This window comes from Ascaphus truei, chromosome 2 (genome assembly GCF_040206685.1).
Source record: "Ascaphus truei isolate aAscTru1 chromosome 2, aAscTru1.hap1, whole genome shotgun sequence".
Taxonomy (NCBI): domain Eukaryota; kingdom Metazoa; phylum Chordata; class Amphibia; order Anura; family Ascaphidae; genus Ascaphus; species Ascaphus truei.
The window spans coordinates 120,178,220-120,199,979 of NC_134484.1; the positions used below are offsets into that span (position 1 = coordinate 120,178,220).

Sequence of the window (21,760 nt, forward strand, 5' to 3'; positions counted from 1 at the left end):
GGGATCAGAGGAGACCGGCAGAAAGAAGATTGGAAGCTGTGTCTGAGTTTTGGATCTCAGCTGTGGAGCAAAATAATTTGGACTCTTTTCCAACACTTAAGGATTTTCTTGAAGAATCCGAATTTGATCTTGAAGAAGGAATTCGCAGCGACATTGCAGATCATCTTTGCATCTTCTATCAATCAGTATTTTCCATCCTTAAATGAAAAAAATCCATTCGTACAAGATAAACCAGTCAGGTTTTCTGACCTAGATTTTGAAAATCTGATCGATATTACTTGTGACAGTCAACTAACACAAAAATGTAAAGAAGTTTCTCTTATTGCTTTTTGGGGCGATATACGCGAAGAATACCCTGCGTTGTCGCGGTGGGCAATCAAAATACTGTTGCCATTCGCCAGCAGGTACTTGTGCGAAACTGGATTCTCGCTATACTCTGGAATCAAAACGAAGTATCGAAACCGACTTGATGCAGCTCCAGATTGAAAATTGCAAATACAATTGTCAACAAATAAACCGGATATAAGAAGAATTTGCCCAAAAAAGAAAATATTACACTCTGCGCATTAAAAGGTATGTTGACGTTTGTCGGATTTTTTTTAATACTAATAATAATAAACAAAGAATCTGATATTATAATTATCATTTAATTAAGAGTTAAACCTTATTTTTTTCCCTGATGGGCACGTATACAGGGCGGCTGCATTTATTTATGGGACATGAAAGAGGACAAAACGTGTAGTTGCCTTCCCCCCGGAAAAATGTAACTTTCAATTTAAAGGAATTTGATCTTGAACAAAGAAAATATTTAAGGGGTTCCATTCTATTGTACAAAATATAAAAGGGTTCAACGACTAAATTTAATTGGGAAACGCTGCTTTAATGTGTTGAGATGTTCCGTTTAAAAGATCCTCTCTGGACAGATAAATTGGGGTGCCTCAGGATAATTCTAGTTAATTGCCACGTAGCACTCTAGGCAATACGTGGAGAGTCAATTTGGGTGTAGCTCGGTAGATTGTCTGCTCTGCATGATCGTCTGGACCACCACAGCTCCTGTAACGTGGATCACAGCGGAGAAGATCAGGAAGGCTACTTGCAGTCCAGTAGTGGTGCTCTAGGTTTCCTCTTCCAGCAATGTGGCTACACGCTGAAGCATGGCAGCTGAGTCTTGTGGCCGTTTAGGCTTCCGCTGGTACGGAGCATCTCACATGCGCAGCATATCGGTATATGTACCGACAGCAATCAAATTCAACGCCAACTGAATGGATAGGAGAGTTATTTCTACGGATGCTGTTGAGGTCCATGGTTCTCACCCAACGCGTTTCACCTTTACAGGCTCTCTCATGGGTAACCGCCAGATACCTTAATCAAACATTATACTGTAAGTAAATTGGCATGTCACATGACCCTAATTTGAGGTCACATTGAAAGCAAATTTCGGTATAAAATTGGTGACATTGTTAAACATTTAGAGCACTGTAATTTGCAAAACATTTTTGCATGGCTGACTTAAAGACATTTGACATCTCTAGTCTGCATTATTCACAGTATTACACCTGTTAGGCAAGTGATAGTAAAATATTCTCATAATCTTTTTAATTTTTTAATTTTTAACCGGTGCCAGTGTAAGCTTTAATTTCTTACTAACACTTTAAGCCTCTGATGGCTTGGTTTCATTCATCTATTGGAGGTTTTATTTAGAATTACTTTTATGTTGTTTATGTTACTGTCAGGATATATTCACTGCAGACTTAACACTGCCACCTTCTTATTTACATACCTCAGGAAATATCATCACACTGTGCTACTGTAACTGTTACAGTTGAATGAGATATACTGTACAGTATTTAATGGAAAAATAGCTAGTGAAAAAAACTCACTATCAACATTTACATTATGGAATTATGTATTTATTTAATGGACCCAATATATCTTACTTCAAAAAGTAAAGTATTAACAGTTTTGATCAAAAGCGATCAGAAAGGTTACCCCTCTATTGAGCTCTCAATCCTGGAAAGTCTAAAGTGGACTGAAAATCGCCCTGTAGTCATTAAACTGAATGGGACTGCCAGTGCCCCCTGCTGTGTTAATCCTATGGGCCATTAGTATTTTTGCAGAAATGTCACTGAAATGGGCAGCATGTACCCAGCATGTACCTGAGTGATGTTGGTGATTGCCCCAGATTTTCCAAGGCAAGTTTTAGAATAAAGGCTGGCGCAGCAGTATTATTGATATTACTGTGAAAAATAACCCCAATAATAATTATTACGTTTCCAGAACATTTTAATTGTAACTATGACAATTTCCTTTCATAATCATATTTCTCTACTTGTACACCATTGGAGATGAAGGGGTCTGCTTTAACGCTTAGTAACATTCATAATAAATTACTGTAGTATAAAAAAAAGTATACTGTACTTTGTTATTTAGGTAACAAAATTAAGAATTAGTTGAACCATTAAACAACCAGACAGGCATTAACCTGCTGTGATAGACTGGACTTTCAGTGAAGTGGGCTCTGGCCCTCATGCTGCACATGTACTGTGATTGTTGTATATCAACGTGAACACATAGCAGCAGTTATTATTAGTATTGATATTATGGCAAAAAAATAATCCCAAAAATAATTATTAAACTTACAAAACAGTTTAACATCATATAATTACACTAATAAAAAAAATCACTCTAGTTTAACAAAGTGTATATGTGGCATGATGTAGTTCCGGTTGGGAGCAGCGCAGTGCAGTTAGGAGAAGACGGTGGGAAAGTCCCTGCAGAGGATGTGGCCGGGGTCTGCACTCAGCATCTCCCTCAGGCTCTCCCAGTGGCTCCGGCATGAGCTCAGCATCCAGACATGCTCCAGGGGATCCAGCACTGCCAAACCAGCAGACGCGGACCTGCCGCCTTCCTACTCCTCATTACCGGACACGGAAGACGAGCTGTCCATGTCCCGCAGCCCGGCCCGGAGCAGCCTCCCGCCCCCTCTCTGCCTCTGGGGATCCCATGGGGGCTTGGTCGCAGAGATGAGATGAGGAGGGGAGGCGGGTTATGGTGGAAGCATGTACCTGTGCTCGGCACTGGGTGTGGGGGAAAACTCCGGTGAAGTGACTGTGGTGGTGCATGCACTGTTATGAGCTGCCAACACTTGCTACAGTCTCTTCTGCCAGCAGTAACGTCACTTCCAGGACTGTACTTCCGCCTCCATGAAGGCGATCTACTGGAAGGGAAATTTTCGTTTTGGTAGGTGCCAGCATAGAAGTTTCACTTCAAAAACCCTGCTTTAAAAAGGGGTTTAAGATCTTGATTCAATATATAAACATTCATAACTTAAGTTCCCCAATACTTAGAAAGATGCCATTTTCACATGCTCTACACATGCACATTTGCACCTAAAATGTGACAGCCTAATGTCTATTTTCACAGGAGAAACAGTTATCTGTCTTTGGCACCTCTTACTCAGGCAGTGTGCGGTATGATTTTATTTGTCTTATTGCCATAATGCCGCATATGTACCTCTAATTATGCAGAATTGATGATGTCACATGATATTCTCTTTTTAATAAAATCCCCCAACTAAGCGGTTACCTGTTAGTCACCTCTCTCTGAGATGCACAAGTGATTACTCGAGAATGTTTAGTTTCCTTTGAGGCTAACAACCTGGTATCTGGTTATCGTTTATTGCCTTATAAACATCACATACGTAACTTTTAGTGATAGCCCCTTATTACAGTATGTCCTCTTTGTAGATCTGCACAGACCCAGGAAGGGACTTGACCTACCATAAACCAAATATATTCTATTTTTAAAATCAAACTGCAGCTACATTGACCCCTGAAGCACCAGATTGATTAACATACATAATATTTCCCACCATGTTCCTTACACCACCTGGGAGTTGTTTGAAACCCACATAACAGAGCCACATAGAGGGATTTTAACTAATCCACATGGATTGAAGTCTGAAAAATCCATCTCCGGATTTTATCCCGCAGAACAAATTTTGAAAGGGAGGACCAGGAAATAGATTCTGACTGGTTAGCCCATTTCTTTTCAGAAGTCTTAGACCAATTACGACACAATGTTATACTGTGTCTAAAGCCACACAGTACTTTCCCCACATTTCTACAGTAAACTCACAATACTTCTAACACTTTCTAAATTAATGCTGATTCATGCTAATCCATCCACCACTCAACACTACCTGCCATATTACTTTCCCCATCACAACAAGATTTTGGGTGTATGGAACTAATTTTATTAAAAGTGAGTTAGTGAGTGTGGCATAAGTATAAAATTGTGATATTCTCTAGCCTGACATCTTGTTAAATATCCACTCACTTCCTATCCTTAGTTAGACTTTGCCAGTCGATCTGAACAAATAACCTTTGTGATTAAGAAATGGTATATGTTTATTGTGGGGTTTTTGTTGGTCCAAAAGGAAAGTATGCCATTTATCAAAATGTAATACATTTGCAAAACAGCAACAGGAAGTAAAGGTGGGCACTGCTACTGGTGTATTGGTTTTGGTTTTTAAAATGTTTGTTTTGCTTTTGCCAGGAATTAATTGGTTTTGGATTTGTAAACAAATTACAGTATGGCAAAAAATTAGAAATGTGAACTTTTGTGCAAAAGTTATTAATGAACCCAAAACTTCATCACGTTTATTAAAAGATTTAAAAAAAAGATAATCTCTGAGATCCCAGTTTGCAGTAGAAAACGAATCTCTCACATTTTGGCTGGAACTACTGTAGATGTTTAATAGCTAAATTCTGGAAGATACCGGATCCTTCTCCCATTAATTGAATCCTTCAAAAAGTAAATGACATAATGATTATGGAGAAACTGATTATTATTTTTCAAGGTAATTTCTTTTAAATGTCTGCTAGTTGGTCCCTTTTCTCAAAATCTAAAGTATGTTACGAACTGATTATTTTTTTTCTGCTACATTAATTACCATGAGATTTTACTTTGTTGTGTCAATTTAGTTAGTGTTTCTTGTCATATATGCATCCCCTCTATTTGATATTTGCATGTCAATAACATGATGCGCTTGCTAACTTTTTCTTTTATTGCATCTGTATCCAATGTCCTACCCCTCCCGGTTTTATTTCTTCTGCGTCGCTCCCCATTCCAATTATACTTATATGAAAAATTAAGTTATAAATAAACAGTTATGTAAAAATATATAGACAAAAATAGAAAAACCACGCACCAGATAGTGATAATAGGATTAGGTAATTAAAGTGTTAATAAGTGATATATTGGTGAATATATTATACTGTAAATGGAAACGTATACAAAGTGACTGTGTAAAACAAAGTTATATAATCAGTGTCAATCACAAGTGCTGGATAGAAAACAACAAAGCTGAATTAAACCTGTGTATTTCTGACAAGAGAAGCTGCAGCTGCTTATATATGGGATGGCACAGCAACCTATTACACTAGTACAAAGAAAATAAGAAAAACAGCGCAAAATCTCATGGTGTAGTATATGTAGCCCTGGGTAGTTTTGGGCTATAGGTCTTCCTCCTCCTGGCAGTAATACCTAGTAAGGGCAGGTTGCCAGGAGTAATCATGGGTTTCCCCCACACATGCAGTGCAGTGAGTCAGTGAAAGTAGTGTCATCAGGCCTTGTGTCCAATCAGACACACAGGGGTGGTGCTTACTGGAGCTACTTACTGCTTGGAACTTCCTGATTTAGTCAGTCTGTCCCTACTGTGAGAGGGGCAAGGTTACCCATACCAACTGTCAGGGCTCTAGCAGGCTTGAGGCCTCCCTCCTTGGAGCGTGGGGTTAACCAATACCTCTTATCCCACCAGGGGATAGGAGAAGAGCAAGAACCACTCTTGGTGCCCTTGGTTGGGAGTGAGTTCAGGGACATCCTAAGGGTGGGCACCCTAAGAAGAACTGCTGTGATTGTGACTGCTGAATCCAGGAACCAAATAAAGCATCCTGACCGTTTATAAATTACCTCCTGCCTGAGACTGAAGTATATTGGGTGGGAGGAGGACATGTTCTTTTGCAGATACTTCACCCCATACAGCTGGGGGCTGCACAAGATGGAGTCACTGCACCTGTGAGTAGAAGTTGGGCAAGACCCCAGAAGCCTGTCCTGTTATTCCCCTTTACCACCATGCGGGAGACCCAGGGCCCCCTGTCACCAGCAGGTATGCACCACACGGAGCCATGTAACCGAAGTAGCATTTCCCCTAGGAAACCCTATGTGAGATTGGGGCGGGGGGTGGGGAAACAGGGTTACATATATTAAAAATGTATTGATATCTTCAAACAGCAGGTGAGTACTTGAGATAAAGATTAAAGAGTATGACATGTTACCACAACAGTGTCACCCGTCTCGATCGTCCTATCCCACGGATTGTGCCAGATAGAGTGTCCAAGAACTCATGTCGGTGAATCACGAACCGCTGCAAGGAGTCTCGGTCCCGGTCTGCTGTGCTTCCTGTATTGAAAACGCTGTTGTATGGTCCCCCCACACTGTGGAGAAATGCCGGTTGCACGTGGCAGAGTCTCGGCAGCTGCCGATGATGTCAGCTCGTTACTGTCACTGGATCCTGTTTTTATTTTTTTAAAGAAATAGCTTCAAGAATTCAAGACAATACTCCAGGTGAGGTTTAAACTAATGGCTTAGGTATCATCATTACTTCCTGATATCTGCTCCTAATACTGTATCCCTCTGTATCCAGCCTGACACCCCATTTACCATCCCTGATGATTTGTTATGAAGATCATCAGATACTAATTTGAATTTTTATATAGAAATTTATCAAGTATGTCAATTTACTGTAGCACTTCTTGCTTCGGTAAATTATTCTGAAATTGTTAATAGAAGGAGTTAGGGATGTGTTTGACAAAGAAGGTAATCTTAAAATGTATTTACATCTGCATCATGGATCAGTGACGGAATTACCTGGGCACATCAATGTACATAAGATTTGATTAAGAAGCAAGGAATTCTTTGGGCACCAAAATCCATATTCATACATCCCTTGAATATTCGTATCTGTATGAAAATAGTCCCTTTTCTAGTCCAATGTAATTTATAAATGACAATTTAAAATCTACTTTTCTCTGCTAACCATTGGCTTTTGATTCGGTTTCAGGCAGATTTATTTTCTTCTACAGTATGGTCTTTGTGACTGTAAACTTAGCATTGATCTTTTATAAAACTCTTATAATCTAAAAAAAGTTATCTCAACTTTTGCACTTCTGACAGCTATCTTGTGAATCTCTTGTTTCCTTCAGCCTCAGGGGCCCTTTTCATGATGATGTCATTGGGATCATGCACACAGTTCTTAAGCTTGGATGGTCATGTAGGCGAATGAGAATTTATTGTACTCCCTTTCATGGCTCTTATACAGTACTTATTGACATCACACAGAATGGAGGAGACAAAGAGAGAACAAGTTCCTTCAAATTTCGGGTCATTTTTAATTTAAGAATTAGAATTACATACTAATAATAGTATGTTTTTTAAATAATAAGACATAATTTACCAAGATTTAACACATTAAATAAATAAGTGCCATCGGTTCACTTTGGTGCTAAGAAGGGCTGTATCTTTAAAGGAATAATGTCATCACTAAAAACTTGTCTCTTGTACTCCGTGCAGTATTCAAATGTTGATAACACATACTCATTAATGTAGCATGAACCATGTATGAAAGTGCTACTTCACAGTGAAGAATACAGTTTATCTTAACGCTGAAATGCCATTGCTTGAAATGAAGCTCTCTAAAGTAGATAGTTCTGCACATTAAACATTATTGCATTGGGTAATGCAATCAATTACCAGATGCCAGAAGGATTGCAGACTGATTACACAGAGTTTACAATAAATGCACATTCCTTTATTCCCACAATGAACTGTGTTAAAATGTACTGTAACTTTTTTAGTCTGGTTTCTGGGATTTAGGAGAAAAGAAAACTAACATTTATTCTCTCTTCCTGCTACACCACAGAACATGCTCATTAAATTCAAGATTAGGCTGTGTAATCAAGACAAAGGGAATCTGTGGAGCATGTGGGAAGAATACGCAGAAATCTGAAAGAAATGTGATCTCTTTGGGATTTGCCCTGCAGACACAGCGCCACTTTTTAAAAACTCAATCAAATGCAAATATACAACATTTTTTAAGTATTTATTTTATGCAATCATTTTTGTGAAGGGGAAAAGTGTATTTATTTTTACTGAAACTTATAGCAATAAAGAGCCAAAAAATCCTTACATTCAGGTACAAAGAACTTTTGTTTGATTGGATTCTGATGAATTTCACTGTAGGAAAAGAATATTCTTAAATTGCTGTTATGGACAACTTCATATAGTGGTTCAGAGCAGAAGGCAAAACTAAATCTCCTATATCACATCAAATACAGGGTATATCATGTATCAGACCTGAAAATCTGCCAGGGATAAATGATATGGATCACATTTCATGCATGCGATACTCTAACATTTCCTCAACTACCACATGGTATCTATCGCTTCAGAAGAAAACACATTCTGAGCTCAATTTTTTACTGTATATAAATGCTCCCAAAACTTAGGAAAATGTGGTATTTACACCATTACAATTTCAAAGACGTTTGATCTTATAATTACTACGTGGTTACGCCTAGAGACACCTTTAGTGTCAGATAGTATCTCATGGAGAAGCACCTCTTGGTAAATATGGCTCTTTACAGCTAATATGAATTAGGCTTCTATTTGTCATGATAATAGGTGGGCTATTATCACATAACACACGTCCTTTAAACCAAGGTCATTGCAGGATTGATAAAAAGTGATTTTGCATCTGAATTGCATTTTTCATTTTCATGTCAGATACAATCATTAGAGTTTCTGTGCCATGGAGTCAGTCTATATGCTTGTCAAGAGAGAGGGGATTTGGCCGGGATTAAAGGGGTTACACCCCATTTGGGCACCCCCTACTCTCACCTGCGAAGCAAGGGGTTAACTGGACTGAGGTCCAGTAATGTGTTTTCTACCTTGCTTCAGTATCCAAATGTTTATTCCCCTGTATAAATGTAATGTCTCATCCTGGTGTTTGCACTCACACATACACTAGGGTTGATGCGGGAGGGAAGGGGTTAATGTTAATTTAGTTATTATAGCCCTTTGTTCCCTTTTCCCACGTTTTCAGGCTCCATTTTACAGCCATCCATAGGTCGCCATTGAGACTCCATGCGTTCTAATGGCAGAAGTAGCGGTTTTGGACCTGTTTTCCAGCGACGACCAGCAGGTGGCGTCCGAGAGGAGGAGTGGCGGTTTCCTATTGTAAGTCAATGGGCTCATTGACTTCAATGGAGATTCCTCAAGGCCGGCCTCGAGGAACAGGTTGGCAGCCATCCAAACCGCAGACCGCAAAAGCGGATACAATGTCTTTGAAAACAGTTTAATTACTTCGGTCAAGTTCAAAGACAATTGGCGTGGGAATCTTAGGTTCTAGGGACCCTGGGAATAAAGTTCTTTTTGCCCCTAGCTCCTAGGAACCCCCACACACGATCCACACCGGGTCCAGGAATGAGAGACCCCCGTAAGGGGTCGAGCGGAGAAGGAGGGTCGCGCCATTGACTACAATGGCGGAGCGGAGGTCCCATTGAATCTAATGGCGGCATGTGCCATGCATTGTCAATGGCGGCGCCGGCCATCGATTCCAATGGGGAAAAGCCACGTGGCGTAAAAACGACTAAGTTTGAAATGATAAAAAATGTAAGTCCATATCTCCGGTCCATGTAGCCAAGGTTCCGGCTTTAATGCATGACCCTTCCCAGCCCCCTCCGACCAACCAGATGGAGTGTGGACGAATGTAAAGATTTGTGGTTTTTCCCATAGACTTCAATGGCGGCAGTTTCTCCATTGAAAGCCTATGGCGGAGAACCCCATTGACTGCAACGGCGGAGTTGCTCCATTGAAGCCCATGGCGGCATAGCCCGTTGTTTTCAATGGGGAACGAGTGAAAAGCAGAGATTCATTTTTTAAAGGGAAGAATCCTGTATTTTAAAAATGTATTAAAGTGCATTTCTGTATCTCCGGTTCTGGAGGTCGCAGAGAGTTGAAATTTGGCCAATATGTAGGCATTAAAAACTGGCATATTTCGACCCACTGGACCCACCAGAACGGAACTTATTAATATGTGAAGTTATTAAAGTGTATATGGGATTTTGGATCTGCTCTGAAAATGCAGACTCCATCTGCTATGCTAAAAGGACAGGAAGAGCATTCTGAAGATTTAGCATAGCCCGGTGATCAAAAGTTAACTGCCCTGATTGTTTATACTAGGGTAAGGAATAAAGTGTGGTTTGTGAGTGTCATGCTTCACACTTAAAATCTACTTCAAAGAGATTTTCCTAGCCAGCTCGGCGTCTAGGGTTAAGAGTAAAGGGCTGAAATGGTAGTCGTGATTTCCACATCTGAACCTGAATTATGGAAGAAATGGCCCATCCTGTATCCTGATGGCTTTCTTGTCCTAACCTTTAAGTAAGTGCCTATATTTTGTCTGTTATTTGTATAATCTTGTGTGTTCACCTTTTTCAAGGAATAAATTATATTTTATCATATCTAAGCCTCGTTCAGTTCAACCCAGTTATATTTTTGGTGTGTATTATTAATAGCCTGTCACAAAGTTACCGTCACAATGCTGTAAACTGAAATCCAGACTTTCAGAGACACTTGGGCCGGGCACATTTTTCTTCATAAGTCCATCTATTTTAACACAATACGTTTGTTTGGTTCAGAGCAGTAAAAGAAAAGGAGGCATTAATGAAACAGGTCCTATTATTTTTAGAGGATTACAATGCAGCTCAAATGTCATTGTTAAAAAAAAAAAACACAGAGCCCCAGGTTTACAAGCCCAAAAGGAGAAAACACTTCTATATCCTGTCTTGAGGAAATGAAATGAAAGGTATCCGAATAAGAATGTGTAGTGATTTGCAGATCTTTAGAACTGTATTATAATCCTTGATGCTGAACATTTGCCCACATACAGATATAGCAGCAGTTATTGCTCCCATTGGTGTGTTGCAGTGGGACACACAACGCGCCAGCTGGAGCAACTGCCAGCATACAGTGTGTGCAACAAAAAAAGGATGTGGCTCATGCAAAAAAGGGCAGAGCTAATGCGCGAGAGGGTACAATAACGCTTGCCACATCTGTATTTCCGCAGAGCCGTCTAATCTGGTAAAAGTACAAACCTGCACGTACATTCTGAACTTGTAGCAGTGGGTTACCATCAGTAAGACAGGCACCTTGTAGAACAGGTGTATCCTCCAGAAATAATGGAGAACTCTAACTCTCAGACCCTGTTCTGAATATAAATGTGAAATGACTGTTTTCTACATTAATATGTAACATATTTTAAGATTTTTAACCATTCTAATTCTACTTCCACTATTGTTCATATACTCATTGGGATACCTTATCAAAGTTTATCTAAACTGATGTTAACCCTTGCCTTGTGAAAAATCACATAAAAACCTGTAACAAAAAAACAGTGCTGAGTAAATTGCCACAATTAACAAGATATAGCTACTGTATATTTAATCCATTAAAGGACATTAAACTCAGCAACAAATCTTCCTGTGTGTAAATAAACAGTGGTCTATTAAAGCATATCACAATCAGCAGTGAATCTACCCTTATGGAAACAAACCTTGTATTCTTAAGGTGACTGCATGTGCTTTAAATATCTAGTATTATTCTCGATTCTATTTCTATCTACACATTGATATGAAGCTGTTAACTAATTGAGAAAGTAGGACCGTTTCCCAGATATAGTGGTGGGAATACATTTCAAGACTTTTCTGCCTCTGTGTTGTCCATTTCAGAAAATGTCTGACATTTCCTATAAACTGGTGGGAAATAATCTGAAAGCATTTATAGAAGGCAGATGTTAGGGGAATGCAGTTAGCATGTAAATGAACAAACAACCCTATTGGGAGGTATACTATTTTACTCTCCTGAGACATTCCATGGTGGTTCAGCTGATTGTCTCACTGAAAAAGCATGTACTGTTAAAGAAAAATTCCACCTCCATAGAAATACAGTATAAAGAAACAATCATTTCTCAAAAATATAAAACACTGGGCCAAAGGTCATTTTCACTCATAATATCATATCTATTCCCAATTCTCATAAAACATGTAGCTATGAGTAATTAAGTGACAAATGAATGATTCAGGCAACAGTAAATCAGAAAAATATGACTTACTACACTAGTGCAACCTACTGTAAGTTTATTAGAGGAACTCAAGAGTAGATACAGTATGTGCACATTTTTCATCAAGTGAAATCCACCTCCCACAAAGTGAGACCATTTTAGCGCAAACGTCAAAGTTCAGCAAAACCGTTTGCCAAACATTAGTCACATGGCCCTTAATATAGTTCAATTTGCTGCAATTGTCAAGCATTCTGTCGAATTGTGTGGAAATACAGGCAACAGTGGCTATATGTTATGTTAATCTGGTGAAAATATTGCCCCTACGTGTGTTTTTGTGAATTTACAAACAATGCAAATGCTACATTTAAAAGAAGTGCAATGAGTACTTCGGTATTAGGTGATAACTTTTTTTATTTGGACTAACAATAGATATTATAAGACAAGCTTTCGAGAGTTCTCTCTCTCTTCCTCAGGTCAGCAATACTGATTTACAAAAGCTTCCATGAGCTTAACACAGATATCCCTAAGGTAGATGATGTAGAGAAGGAATAAACTGACAGGGAAAAAAAAGGATGAAAGGGACAGTGAGACACAGGACCAAACATCCATCAGCAGTGTGCAAGGCGGGAATGCATAAGGGGGAAAGGGGGTAAATTGTAAAATTCACAGAGGGGCAGGAAGAAACATTACCTACAAATTATGGTAATGGATTACAAAAAAACATATCGGCATTAAGTCCTCTTGTTTTAGTGTCAAAGTGTTTTGTCATTTTGAGTTCAAATGTTTTCTGTTCTTGAGTATTTTTAAACCTTTCATTGAGGATTTGAATGTTTAAATCATTTATGGAATCTCCTCGCAAACCCAGGAGCTTTCCATAAGGATGTGAGCCTGCTCTTCTCTCTGCCCAGCGCAGACAAGTATCCCCACAGAGCCAGGTGCTGATTTGTCCTGAAACCTGGTGAGCAAAGAAAATACATAACAACCCTTACCCCACCTCTATGAATCGAGGCAAAAAAGTAAAAAATGAAACCTCTGTATAACAACTTGTGGAGACTAACTCTTTAAGCACCTAGATTCCCAACTGCCTAGCCTGGAAATTATGCTTTTATCCAAACCCAGAAGTGCAGTCTCAGCTGCTGTGAGGATTCTGCAGGATCCAAAACTGGTTTTGCGCTCCAGTCGTTTTCTAAAATTTGCCCTCACTTGGCTGTTGCGGCCATCTTGGTTCCTCTTATTTAAGGCTGTACTTCCTACAAGAAGTCATGGAGCAAGGTTCCTCATCTTGTAGAAGTCCCAGCTTTGTTGCTCCATATTCTCTGTCCTTTGCTTCTTGATTCCGTGTTGCTGACCTTGGAATCGTGACTCCCGACTAAGCTGCTGCACCATGCCCTGATATCCTGCCTACATCCTGACTACCTGTACATAACCTCTAACAAGATTCTTTCCCTTGGCTCTGGTCAGTAAAATATACAAAAAAAGACATAAAAGCCCAAAGCTACATCCAATATGACAAAAATACACAGTGAAATACCTATATATTCTCTTGAAAAAGGGTCATTTAGTTAAACTCTTTGGCCAAAGCATTATAAGCCTACAAGCCACAACAAGGCATGACCAAATTTGCAGTTCCTAACACTACCTGATTAAAATTCTTATTTACCTCTATAATTAGAGGAAGAATGATCACATTGCATCTGTCCAAACCCAGTAACATGAAAAAGACATCCTTACTTGGAAAGTGGGGAGGGGTGAGTAAATATATACCCCTACCTTAGCCCTGTGGGTCCACTTCCTGATCGAAGATGAGCACCATTATATTTTGCTTGGTCCAAAAATAAAACATTGACCCTGCTAAGGTAATGAGGGCCATTTCTATCGAAGAACATCTAATATAAGATCACAAGAAACGTCTTACCCAGCAAGACTAAAAATTGGCATTGTCACCCGGTTGAACGCACTCCAGGTTAGGTGCCACTCCCATGCTGCCCATACTGGCAATGTCTCCGGCACCAGCTCCATCACTCTCTATGCCCATAGAATCGCGAGTCCAAGCGCCTCTTCATTAAGGAGGAGATCCCACTACGTGGAGAGGTTTTCTGAATCAGTTTTCTATTTAGTTTGAACTCCAAACCTCCATGTTTCCCACCCACCAGGCCAGGGGGGCATGTGTAATCTATTTGCTTAGGACAAAGCCTTGGCATGGGCTTCTCCTCTGTCGGAGAGGGTGTGTCCACTTATTAATTACTATCTGGCATCTTACAGGCGTTGAAAAGAGTATTTGGTGCCCCAGGTCGAGTGTCGTCGGCTTCCTCGTCACCTTTCCCATTCATCAGGGAACATGTACGGTGGGCCACTTTGCAATTGAATTCCCTACTGTTGCTGCTGAGACAGGGTAGAATAATGAAGCTCTGGTGGCAGCATTTTGGCCGGGGCTTTCTGATCATTTAAAGGATGAACAGACCTGCCGAGACATCCCTTAAGACACCAGGATGGACCCGTGGGTAGGAGTGGGATCGTACTCCTAAAACTTCTACTATTCGACAACCCCACAGACAGGGAGAGGGAAAAGAACGGAGCACTATCTCCAATGCTGTAAAAAACAGCCAATAAACCACAGGGTATGCGTTCCCAAAATAAAGCTATTTAATGGCTCAAAAATCAGTTACAAAACACACCAACGCGTTTCAGACCTTAGTGGTCCTTTATCAAGGTGAATACACAATTTCTGAAGAGAGTGTGATTTATACTTACCCCAAAGCCGCGCGGACCAGTCGCGAAGACTTCCGGGTGCGTCACGTGTCTCGGGTGCTAACCCCGCGACCTGCGACGTCATCCCGTCGGTTGCTGCAGTGGGGGTGCATAGCCGCATCAGGCGCGCGACGTCACTACGCATAGGCTCGTGTGGGGGGAGCATGGCGTCTGTGTAAATGTCCACAAGAACTGCCAGTGCTCCTCCTCCCTCCGCCTAGATGTTACAGTGCGTGTGACGTCACCACGCCGCGCGCGTGACGTAAGCACGTCACAATGCCTCCCATTGCTAGGCAACTAGGTCCATTCGGCTCTGGGGAGGCACAATACAATAGAAACAACTTTATTAACATAGACAGTAACACTCTCCAATCTACAGTGAAAATAAAAACAAGAAAAGACAATAAAAAAATTATTAAAACATAATGGTAATTTAAAAAAAAAAACAACATATCATGAAGGCAATTGATCAATATATGATCAATCCATGATTGAGTGACAACCTTGGAGAAAATAATTTCAATTCGATCTTAATGAATTTGTGTAATGTTTGTAGTGTAGGTGTCAGAAACTTTTATGGATAATAGTATGTCTTGGCATAAACAACTTAACATTACCATAATACAGGTAAGTTCTGAACCTATGAGAGAATGAGACTGAATTTAGGATTGCAAACCAGTTACATAGCGAATGATTATTTAAATACACATATAGAGATGAAATCTTTTACGGCTATATATTCTATATTGTATATGTAATTACGCTATCCAGGGTTTGTAACTAGCTGAACTACATAATCTGTGCATGTGCTGCTAACAAATATTCAAACACAAAATATGTTTGAAAGAGGGGTACTCCTCCAGTGGGCAAACAGAACTTAAGTATCGAATAGAAGAGAACCTATATCCCAGTCTGAATTTAGACCATACGGGATACGGGTTTGAAGGGTGAATATCCAGTAAAGCTCTCTTCTATTCAAAATACTTAATCTGTTGCCCCCTCTAATTGGGTTCGGCACATGCTCAATGCCCATGAAGGACATGTTGGTAGAATCGCCCATGCTACAATTACTAAAATGTTGGGATACAGGATGGTTAATATCTTTTATCTGATATTAACCATCCTGTATCCCAACATTTTAGTAATTGTAGCATGGGCGATTCTACCAACATGCCCTTCATGGGCATTGAGCATGTGCCGAACCCAATTAGAGGGGGCAACAGATTTAGGGCCTCATGCAGTAAGCGACGATTATGTGAAATCGGCAAGCTTATCGATTAGTCATGTTATTGGCGTTTTTCCCTCTCCGTATGCAGTAAGTGCCGAATACATTCAAAATCAACCAGAAAACAAATCCGCCCACTCTCACGATGATGAGCCGATCACACACAGGTGTATCGGCGTGCGTGGCGGGGTGCTGTTAGGTTGCACAATCACAAATCTTGCTGAATCAGGCGAAACAAGCATGTTTTTGATTGCGCGCCATATTTAAAGGCAACGTGTACTGCTAATCATTCTCTGTGTTGTTGGGAGTGAGAGAGAGAGAGAGACGCACAGAGCTGGACGATTGAAGATTTGCATATTGACTGAGAGACTTGTTGTGTATTGGGTGAGCTTTGTCCTTTGTTGTTTTGTTTACATCTTTGTCTTGTTTTATATGTGGAAGTGGGTCGTGTGATTGCCTGTACATTTCTTGTCTGTTTTTTGTGAGTGCTGGAAGTATGCCCGCAAAGCGTGGGAAGAGTGATGCTGGTGGGAGTGGGAGTGCTACTCGTGGGAGTACGCGTCGGAGTGAACGTACTGTTCAGGGGAGTGATGTTGCTGGTGCACCGAGTGGTGTTGCTGGGAGTGGGAGTGCTGTTGCTGGGAGTGGGAGTGCTGTTGCTGGGAGTGGGAGTGCTGTTGCTGGGAGTGGGAGTGCTGTTGCTGGGAGTGGGAGTGCTGTTGCTGGGAGTGGGAGTGCTGTTGCTGGGAGTGGGAGTGCTGTTGCTGGGAGTGGAAGTGCTGTTGCTGGGAGTGGGAGTGCTGTTGCTGGGAGTGTGAGTGCTGGTGCTAGGAGTGGGAGTGCTGGTGCTAGGAGTGGGAGTGCTGGTGCTAGGAGTGGGAGTGCTGGTGCTAGGAGTGTGAGTGCTGGTGCTAGGAGTGGGAGTGCTGGTGCTAGGAGTGGGAGTGCTGGTGCTGGGAGTGCTGCTGGTGGCGCAGTTGCTGATGGGGTGTCTGGTGGTGGCGTGCTTGCTGGTGGCCAGCTTTTGGAGGCTCTTCCATTGGAAGAAGGAGAGTCCAGTCAGCACCAGCCAAGCTCTGACCCTAAACCTGCTCGGAAGAAACGTGTGGAGAAGCCACGTAATCCTCGCTTCAATGACCAGGAAAATAGGGCTCTTGTCACTGGCATTCTGGAGCACTATGACAGTCTCTATGGACATTTAGTAGGTAAGTGTACCTTTACATTTATTATTCAAATACATGTGATCCTAGGTCATCTGAGTTTTGTTCATATGCAAATATGGGTACACAATATCTTTCTATGTTCATTAGTGTGGAAACACAGCTTTTTATCATGCCTTACAAGGACAAATAAACACAGGCGGTCAATTTGCCAGAACTGCATACAATATGAATGCAAGCTTGCTTACATGTATAGGTTTAGTAGTGAATGCTCATGTGCTTCACATATTACACATAAAACAGCATCTTTGCTATCTCTTGGAACAGCTAGCAGTGTAGGAAACTGGTGCTTATATTATTATTCATTTACCTCATATCTTTTATATGTTTTTCAAGGGCGGACAAGTGCAGCAAGCAAAAAAGAAATGTGGGACACAATAGTCATTGGTGTCAATGCCTGTGGGAATAGTGTCAGGGACAAGTATCATTGTCGGAAAAGATTTGATGATATTAGGTCCAAATTGAAAAAGAAAATACAAGACCAACGCGTGCATGCTACTGGCACTGGAGGTGGGCCCACACCACAACGTCTCATATTGACTCCATTGGAGGAGCTGCTTCGGCCAAAATTACTTACCGTCGTCGTGGAAGGCTTGGCTGGTGACCGTGACATTGGAATTTATCCGTCACAATTTCCAGCAGGTGATAAATATTACTGTACTAGGCGTGTCGTTGCTTACAGTTATTTTGCATATTTACACTGCTTTTTATACTGTCTTCACAATATAAGCATACCTGCATCTATATATGTATATGTCTGATTCTGTATATATATATATATATATCAAAATAGACATATATGTAGTAGTCCTACTAAAAGCAGTAACTAATATAGCACGTGCCATTGCGTGCTCATTTACATGTGAATTCCCAAAATGCATAGCTGCAGTGGAAGCAATTGATGGTGGGCGAAGATGGGGAACAACAGGGTAGTACACATGTGTTACACATGTTCATGAGAAATTATTAGTAGCTACAGGTACAGAACAGAAATATGTATCATATTATTGTGTATTTTATTGATTTTACTCCGACAAACATGACATTACTGCCTATTTTAAGCATGCATCAAAGAAATTGCATGCAACGGCCTACAAACATCACTGGCACTAACACATCTATAGTTGCTTATGAAAAGGTCCATTTTTGCTTAATGTCATATACAGACAGCATAATGAGGCACACGTAGAATATGGTATGTCATTGTTTTCATAACTTAAACACTGCAGATGACTACTTAGCTCATCTACCATTGTGTTAAAGCAGCTGCAATTAATATCTCATCACAGCATACACTTCAACAGAGGGGGTGGGGTTCAGCACACACACTAATTACAGCCTCATTTCACGGTCAACTTAGTTCACACCATTTGCACCTGTTTCAAGTCATTGAAAGGTGTGGCTGATTAGGCTTTTTGGGGAAGGGAATACCGTTATTACAACCTGACTAGCACAACTGAAGTTAATCACACTCATTTGAAAGCTTAACTTTAGCTACTAAATGCCCCAACAACTCATTACTTATCAAAGCGTACGTCACACATTAGTTCACTCATATCTATAGTTGAACTACTATGAAAGACACATTATCACACACTGCATGTGTTGTCTTGTTGAGTCACAGCCACATTCAGGTGTGCCACATCTTCGATTAATGTACCACACATATCCTCTACCAAAAACAACACTTTTTGCAATATGACCACCTTCATGATAACCATTGTGAATGGTCATCTCATGATAGTTATGTACATTATGATACTGATATCACTACACAACATATGATTTTTATGTACTCATTTAATCTATTTATCCTCACGCATTACTGCAGAAACATAGTATGTTGTATGTTAGGGAACTCAAAAATTCTAAGTACACAGGCATGTACAGTGTTATTACAACTATTTATGTTCACTTTCACACACATTTTCGGTTAAGGAACTGATGTTGTTAGTTAATCATAAATACAGAACATACAATAAGTGTTTGTTCAATATTTACACATGTAAATGTAAAACTTATGTTATTGTTATATATAGTTGCCCCTGGAGGACATGTGTCACCTGAGATGGAACAAGTGTCTTCACCTGGGTCAGCCAGCTCAACACTACTAGAAGGTGAGTGTATCATTTGCTGGCCATATAATATGTGCTCTTCTATATGTTATGTTGTCATGTGCATTATTTGTTTTGCACATCTTCTTTAAATAGGATTACTTAGTGTCAGTGAAAATTAAGTGTAAGGCAACATGTATTGTGTTAGTGATGTTAATTATCATGTAGGACTTCTGAGTTTAGAGTAACTTTTCATTCATTCATATTTCATACTGAGTCCAAACATTATTCGTAAGTCAAGGTAGTTTTTAATGAGGTTATAAAACGTATGCTAACATGTTAGGTGTTACTTAGGACACAGTACAATTACATAGTAACACAGCATACATTAACATGCCATTTAATAATGTGTACATTTCTTTTTAGAACATCATGGTGATGAGGATGATGAGTATGATGAGGATGACGCCACAGAAGAGACTGAAATACAATCATGTGACCATGAAGAGGTGCCAATAGAAACTGTTGTACCGCCAAATCGTCCATCAACTTCCACATACGATGCAATTGTAGCTTCAGAGGGAAAAATAGTGGACGCAGAAAATCGTCGCCATTCAGACATGATGACAGTGCTGGAAAGGATGATTGGACTGCAGGAAGAAACAGTATCACAATTGGCACATCTCCACAGAGTCTTCATTGAAGTGCCTAAACAGTTGCAAAAAATCAACACCTCATTCGAAGCATTAGTTGTTCAGCAAACACAAGCTAATTACTGGAGAATGACTAATGTACCACAATTCAACACCTCCCAGCCAGGATCTGTTCATGCAGGTCAGTTTTCACCACATTCATCTGATATTCATTCACCAGGCCCAAATGTTACCGGTCAAGTAGCAGACATTGCTGTGCAGGTTCCTGATGACATCCTACCGCTGCCATCTGTACAAATTCAGCAGCAGACACCTACAAAGGAGGCGACAAAAACAAAACAAGACACACATGAAGCAGACCAACCATCACTTGTGCAGTGTCTACCAACTTGCTCACATGTGTCACTGGGCACAAGCCCTGTCCGTGAACAGTCACTACCCAAAAGCCCTGTAGGTGAGTCGCTGCCCAAAAGCCCTGTAGGTGAATCGCTGCCCAAAAGCCCTGTAGGTGAGTCGCTGCCCAAAAGCCCTGTAGGTGAATCGCTGCCCAAAAGCCCTGTAGGTGAATCGCTGCCCAAAAGCCCTGTAGGTGAATCACTGCCCAAAAGCCCTGTAGGTGAGTCACTGGCCACAAGCCCTGTAGGTGAGTCACTGGCCACAAGCCCCGTAGGTGAACAGTCACTGGCCACAAGCCCTGCCCGTGAAGTGCCAGAGGCCACTCAAAGTGGCTCTGTTGTGCCTAAAGTTGGTGGCAAAAGAAAAAGGAAAATTCAAGAGACAACAAGCAGGCCTGTTACTCGCTCGCAAAAGGAACAAAAAAAATAAATGTTATAATTCAGAAAATATGTCTTTGGCCTTGTTTTGTTGACTTCAGATTATCTAATTACTATTGTATGTATGCTGAAGACTGTGTTGTTTCCAAACTTTCAACTATGTTCTTGTACACGTGAAGTTTTGGAAATGTTAACACTCATAATTAATTGTGTTATAAATATTTATGTTGTAATCGTCTGTTCAGTAATGGTCCACCAGGAGCCAGTTGCTAAGTTTAGAGAAGCTGCCATTGACTTTGCAGCAAAACATTGCATTTGGGTGTGTTAATTGATGTAAGAATTGCATATGCATATTAGTCACATGCAATTATTAAAACACCTAAGTAAGTGCAAACATCTTTCTTGTACGTGTACAGCAGGATTATGTGTAAATTATTACTTACCTTTGCCTTGCTTGGCCATTGTAATTTTGTCCTTTAATCAGTTGTGTGTTCGTTTCTATAACATCTCAGAATGTATAATAATATATATACACACACACACACACACACACACACACACACACACACACACACACTGAGTGAGTGTGAGTGTGAGTGTCAGAGTGTGTATATATATATATGTATATGTGTATATATATATGTATATATGTGTATATATATATGTATATATGTGTATATATATATATATATATATGTGTATATGTGTATATATATATATATGTATATATGTGTATATATATATATGTATATATGTGTGTATATATATATGTATATATGTGTGTATATATATGTGTATATATATATGTATATATGTGTGTATATATATATGTATATATGTGTGTATATATATATGTATATATATATATATATATATATATATATATATATATATATATATATATATATA

General features: G+C 40.1%; 1 protein-coding gene across 1 annotated transcript; it reads left to right on the forward strand.

Moving 5' to 3' along the window:
* Positions 1–19,414: 19,414 nt before the first annotated feature.
* Positions 19,415–20,912, forward strand: LOC142488565 (uncharacterized). The gene is made up of 2 exons (XM_075589036.1): positions 19,415–19,488; positions 19,852–20,912. The coding sequence occupies exons 1-2, from the start codon at positions 19,440–19,442 to the stop codon at positions 20,901–20,903; spliced, it is 1,101 nt and encodes a 366-aa protein (XP_075445151.1). The 5' UTR covers positions 19,415–19,439; the 3' UTR covers positions 20,904–20,912.
* Positions 20,913–21,760: the final 848 nt, after the last annotated feature.

Coding starts and splice junctions, on each gene's coding strand:
- LOC142488565 (XM_075589036.1), top strand. CDS start 19,440: ATGGAACAAGTGTCTTCACCTGGGTCAGCCAGCTCAACACTACTAGAA. Junction 19,489..19,851: donor CAGCTCAACACTACTAGAAG/GTGAGTGTATCA, acceptor ATTTCTTTTTAG/AACATCATGGTGATGAGGAT.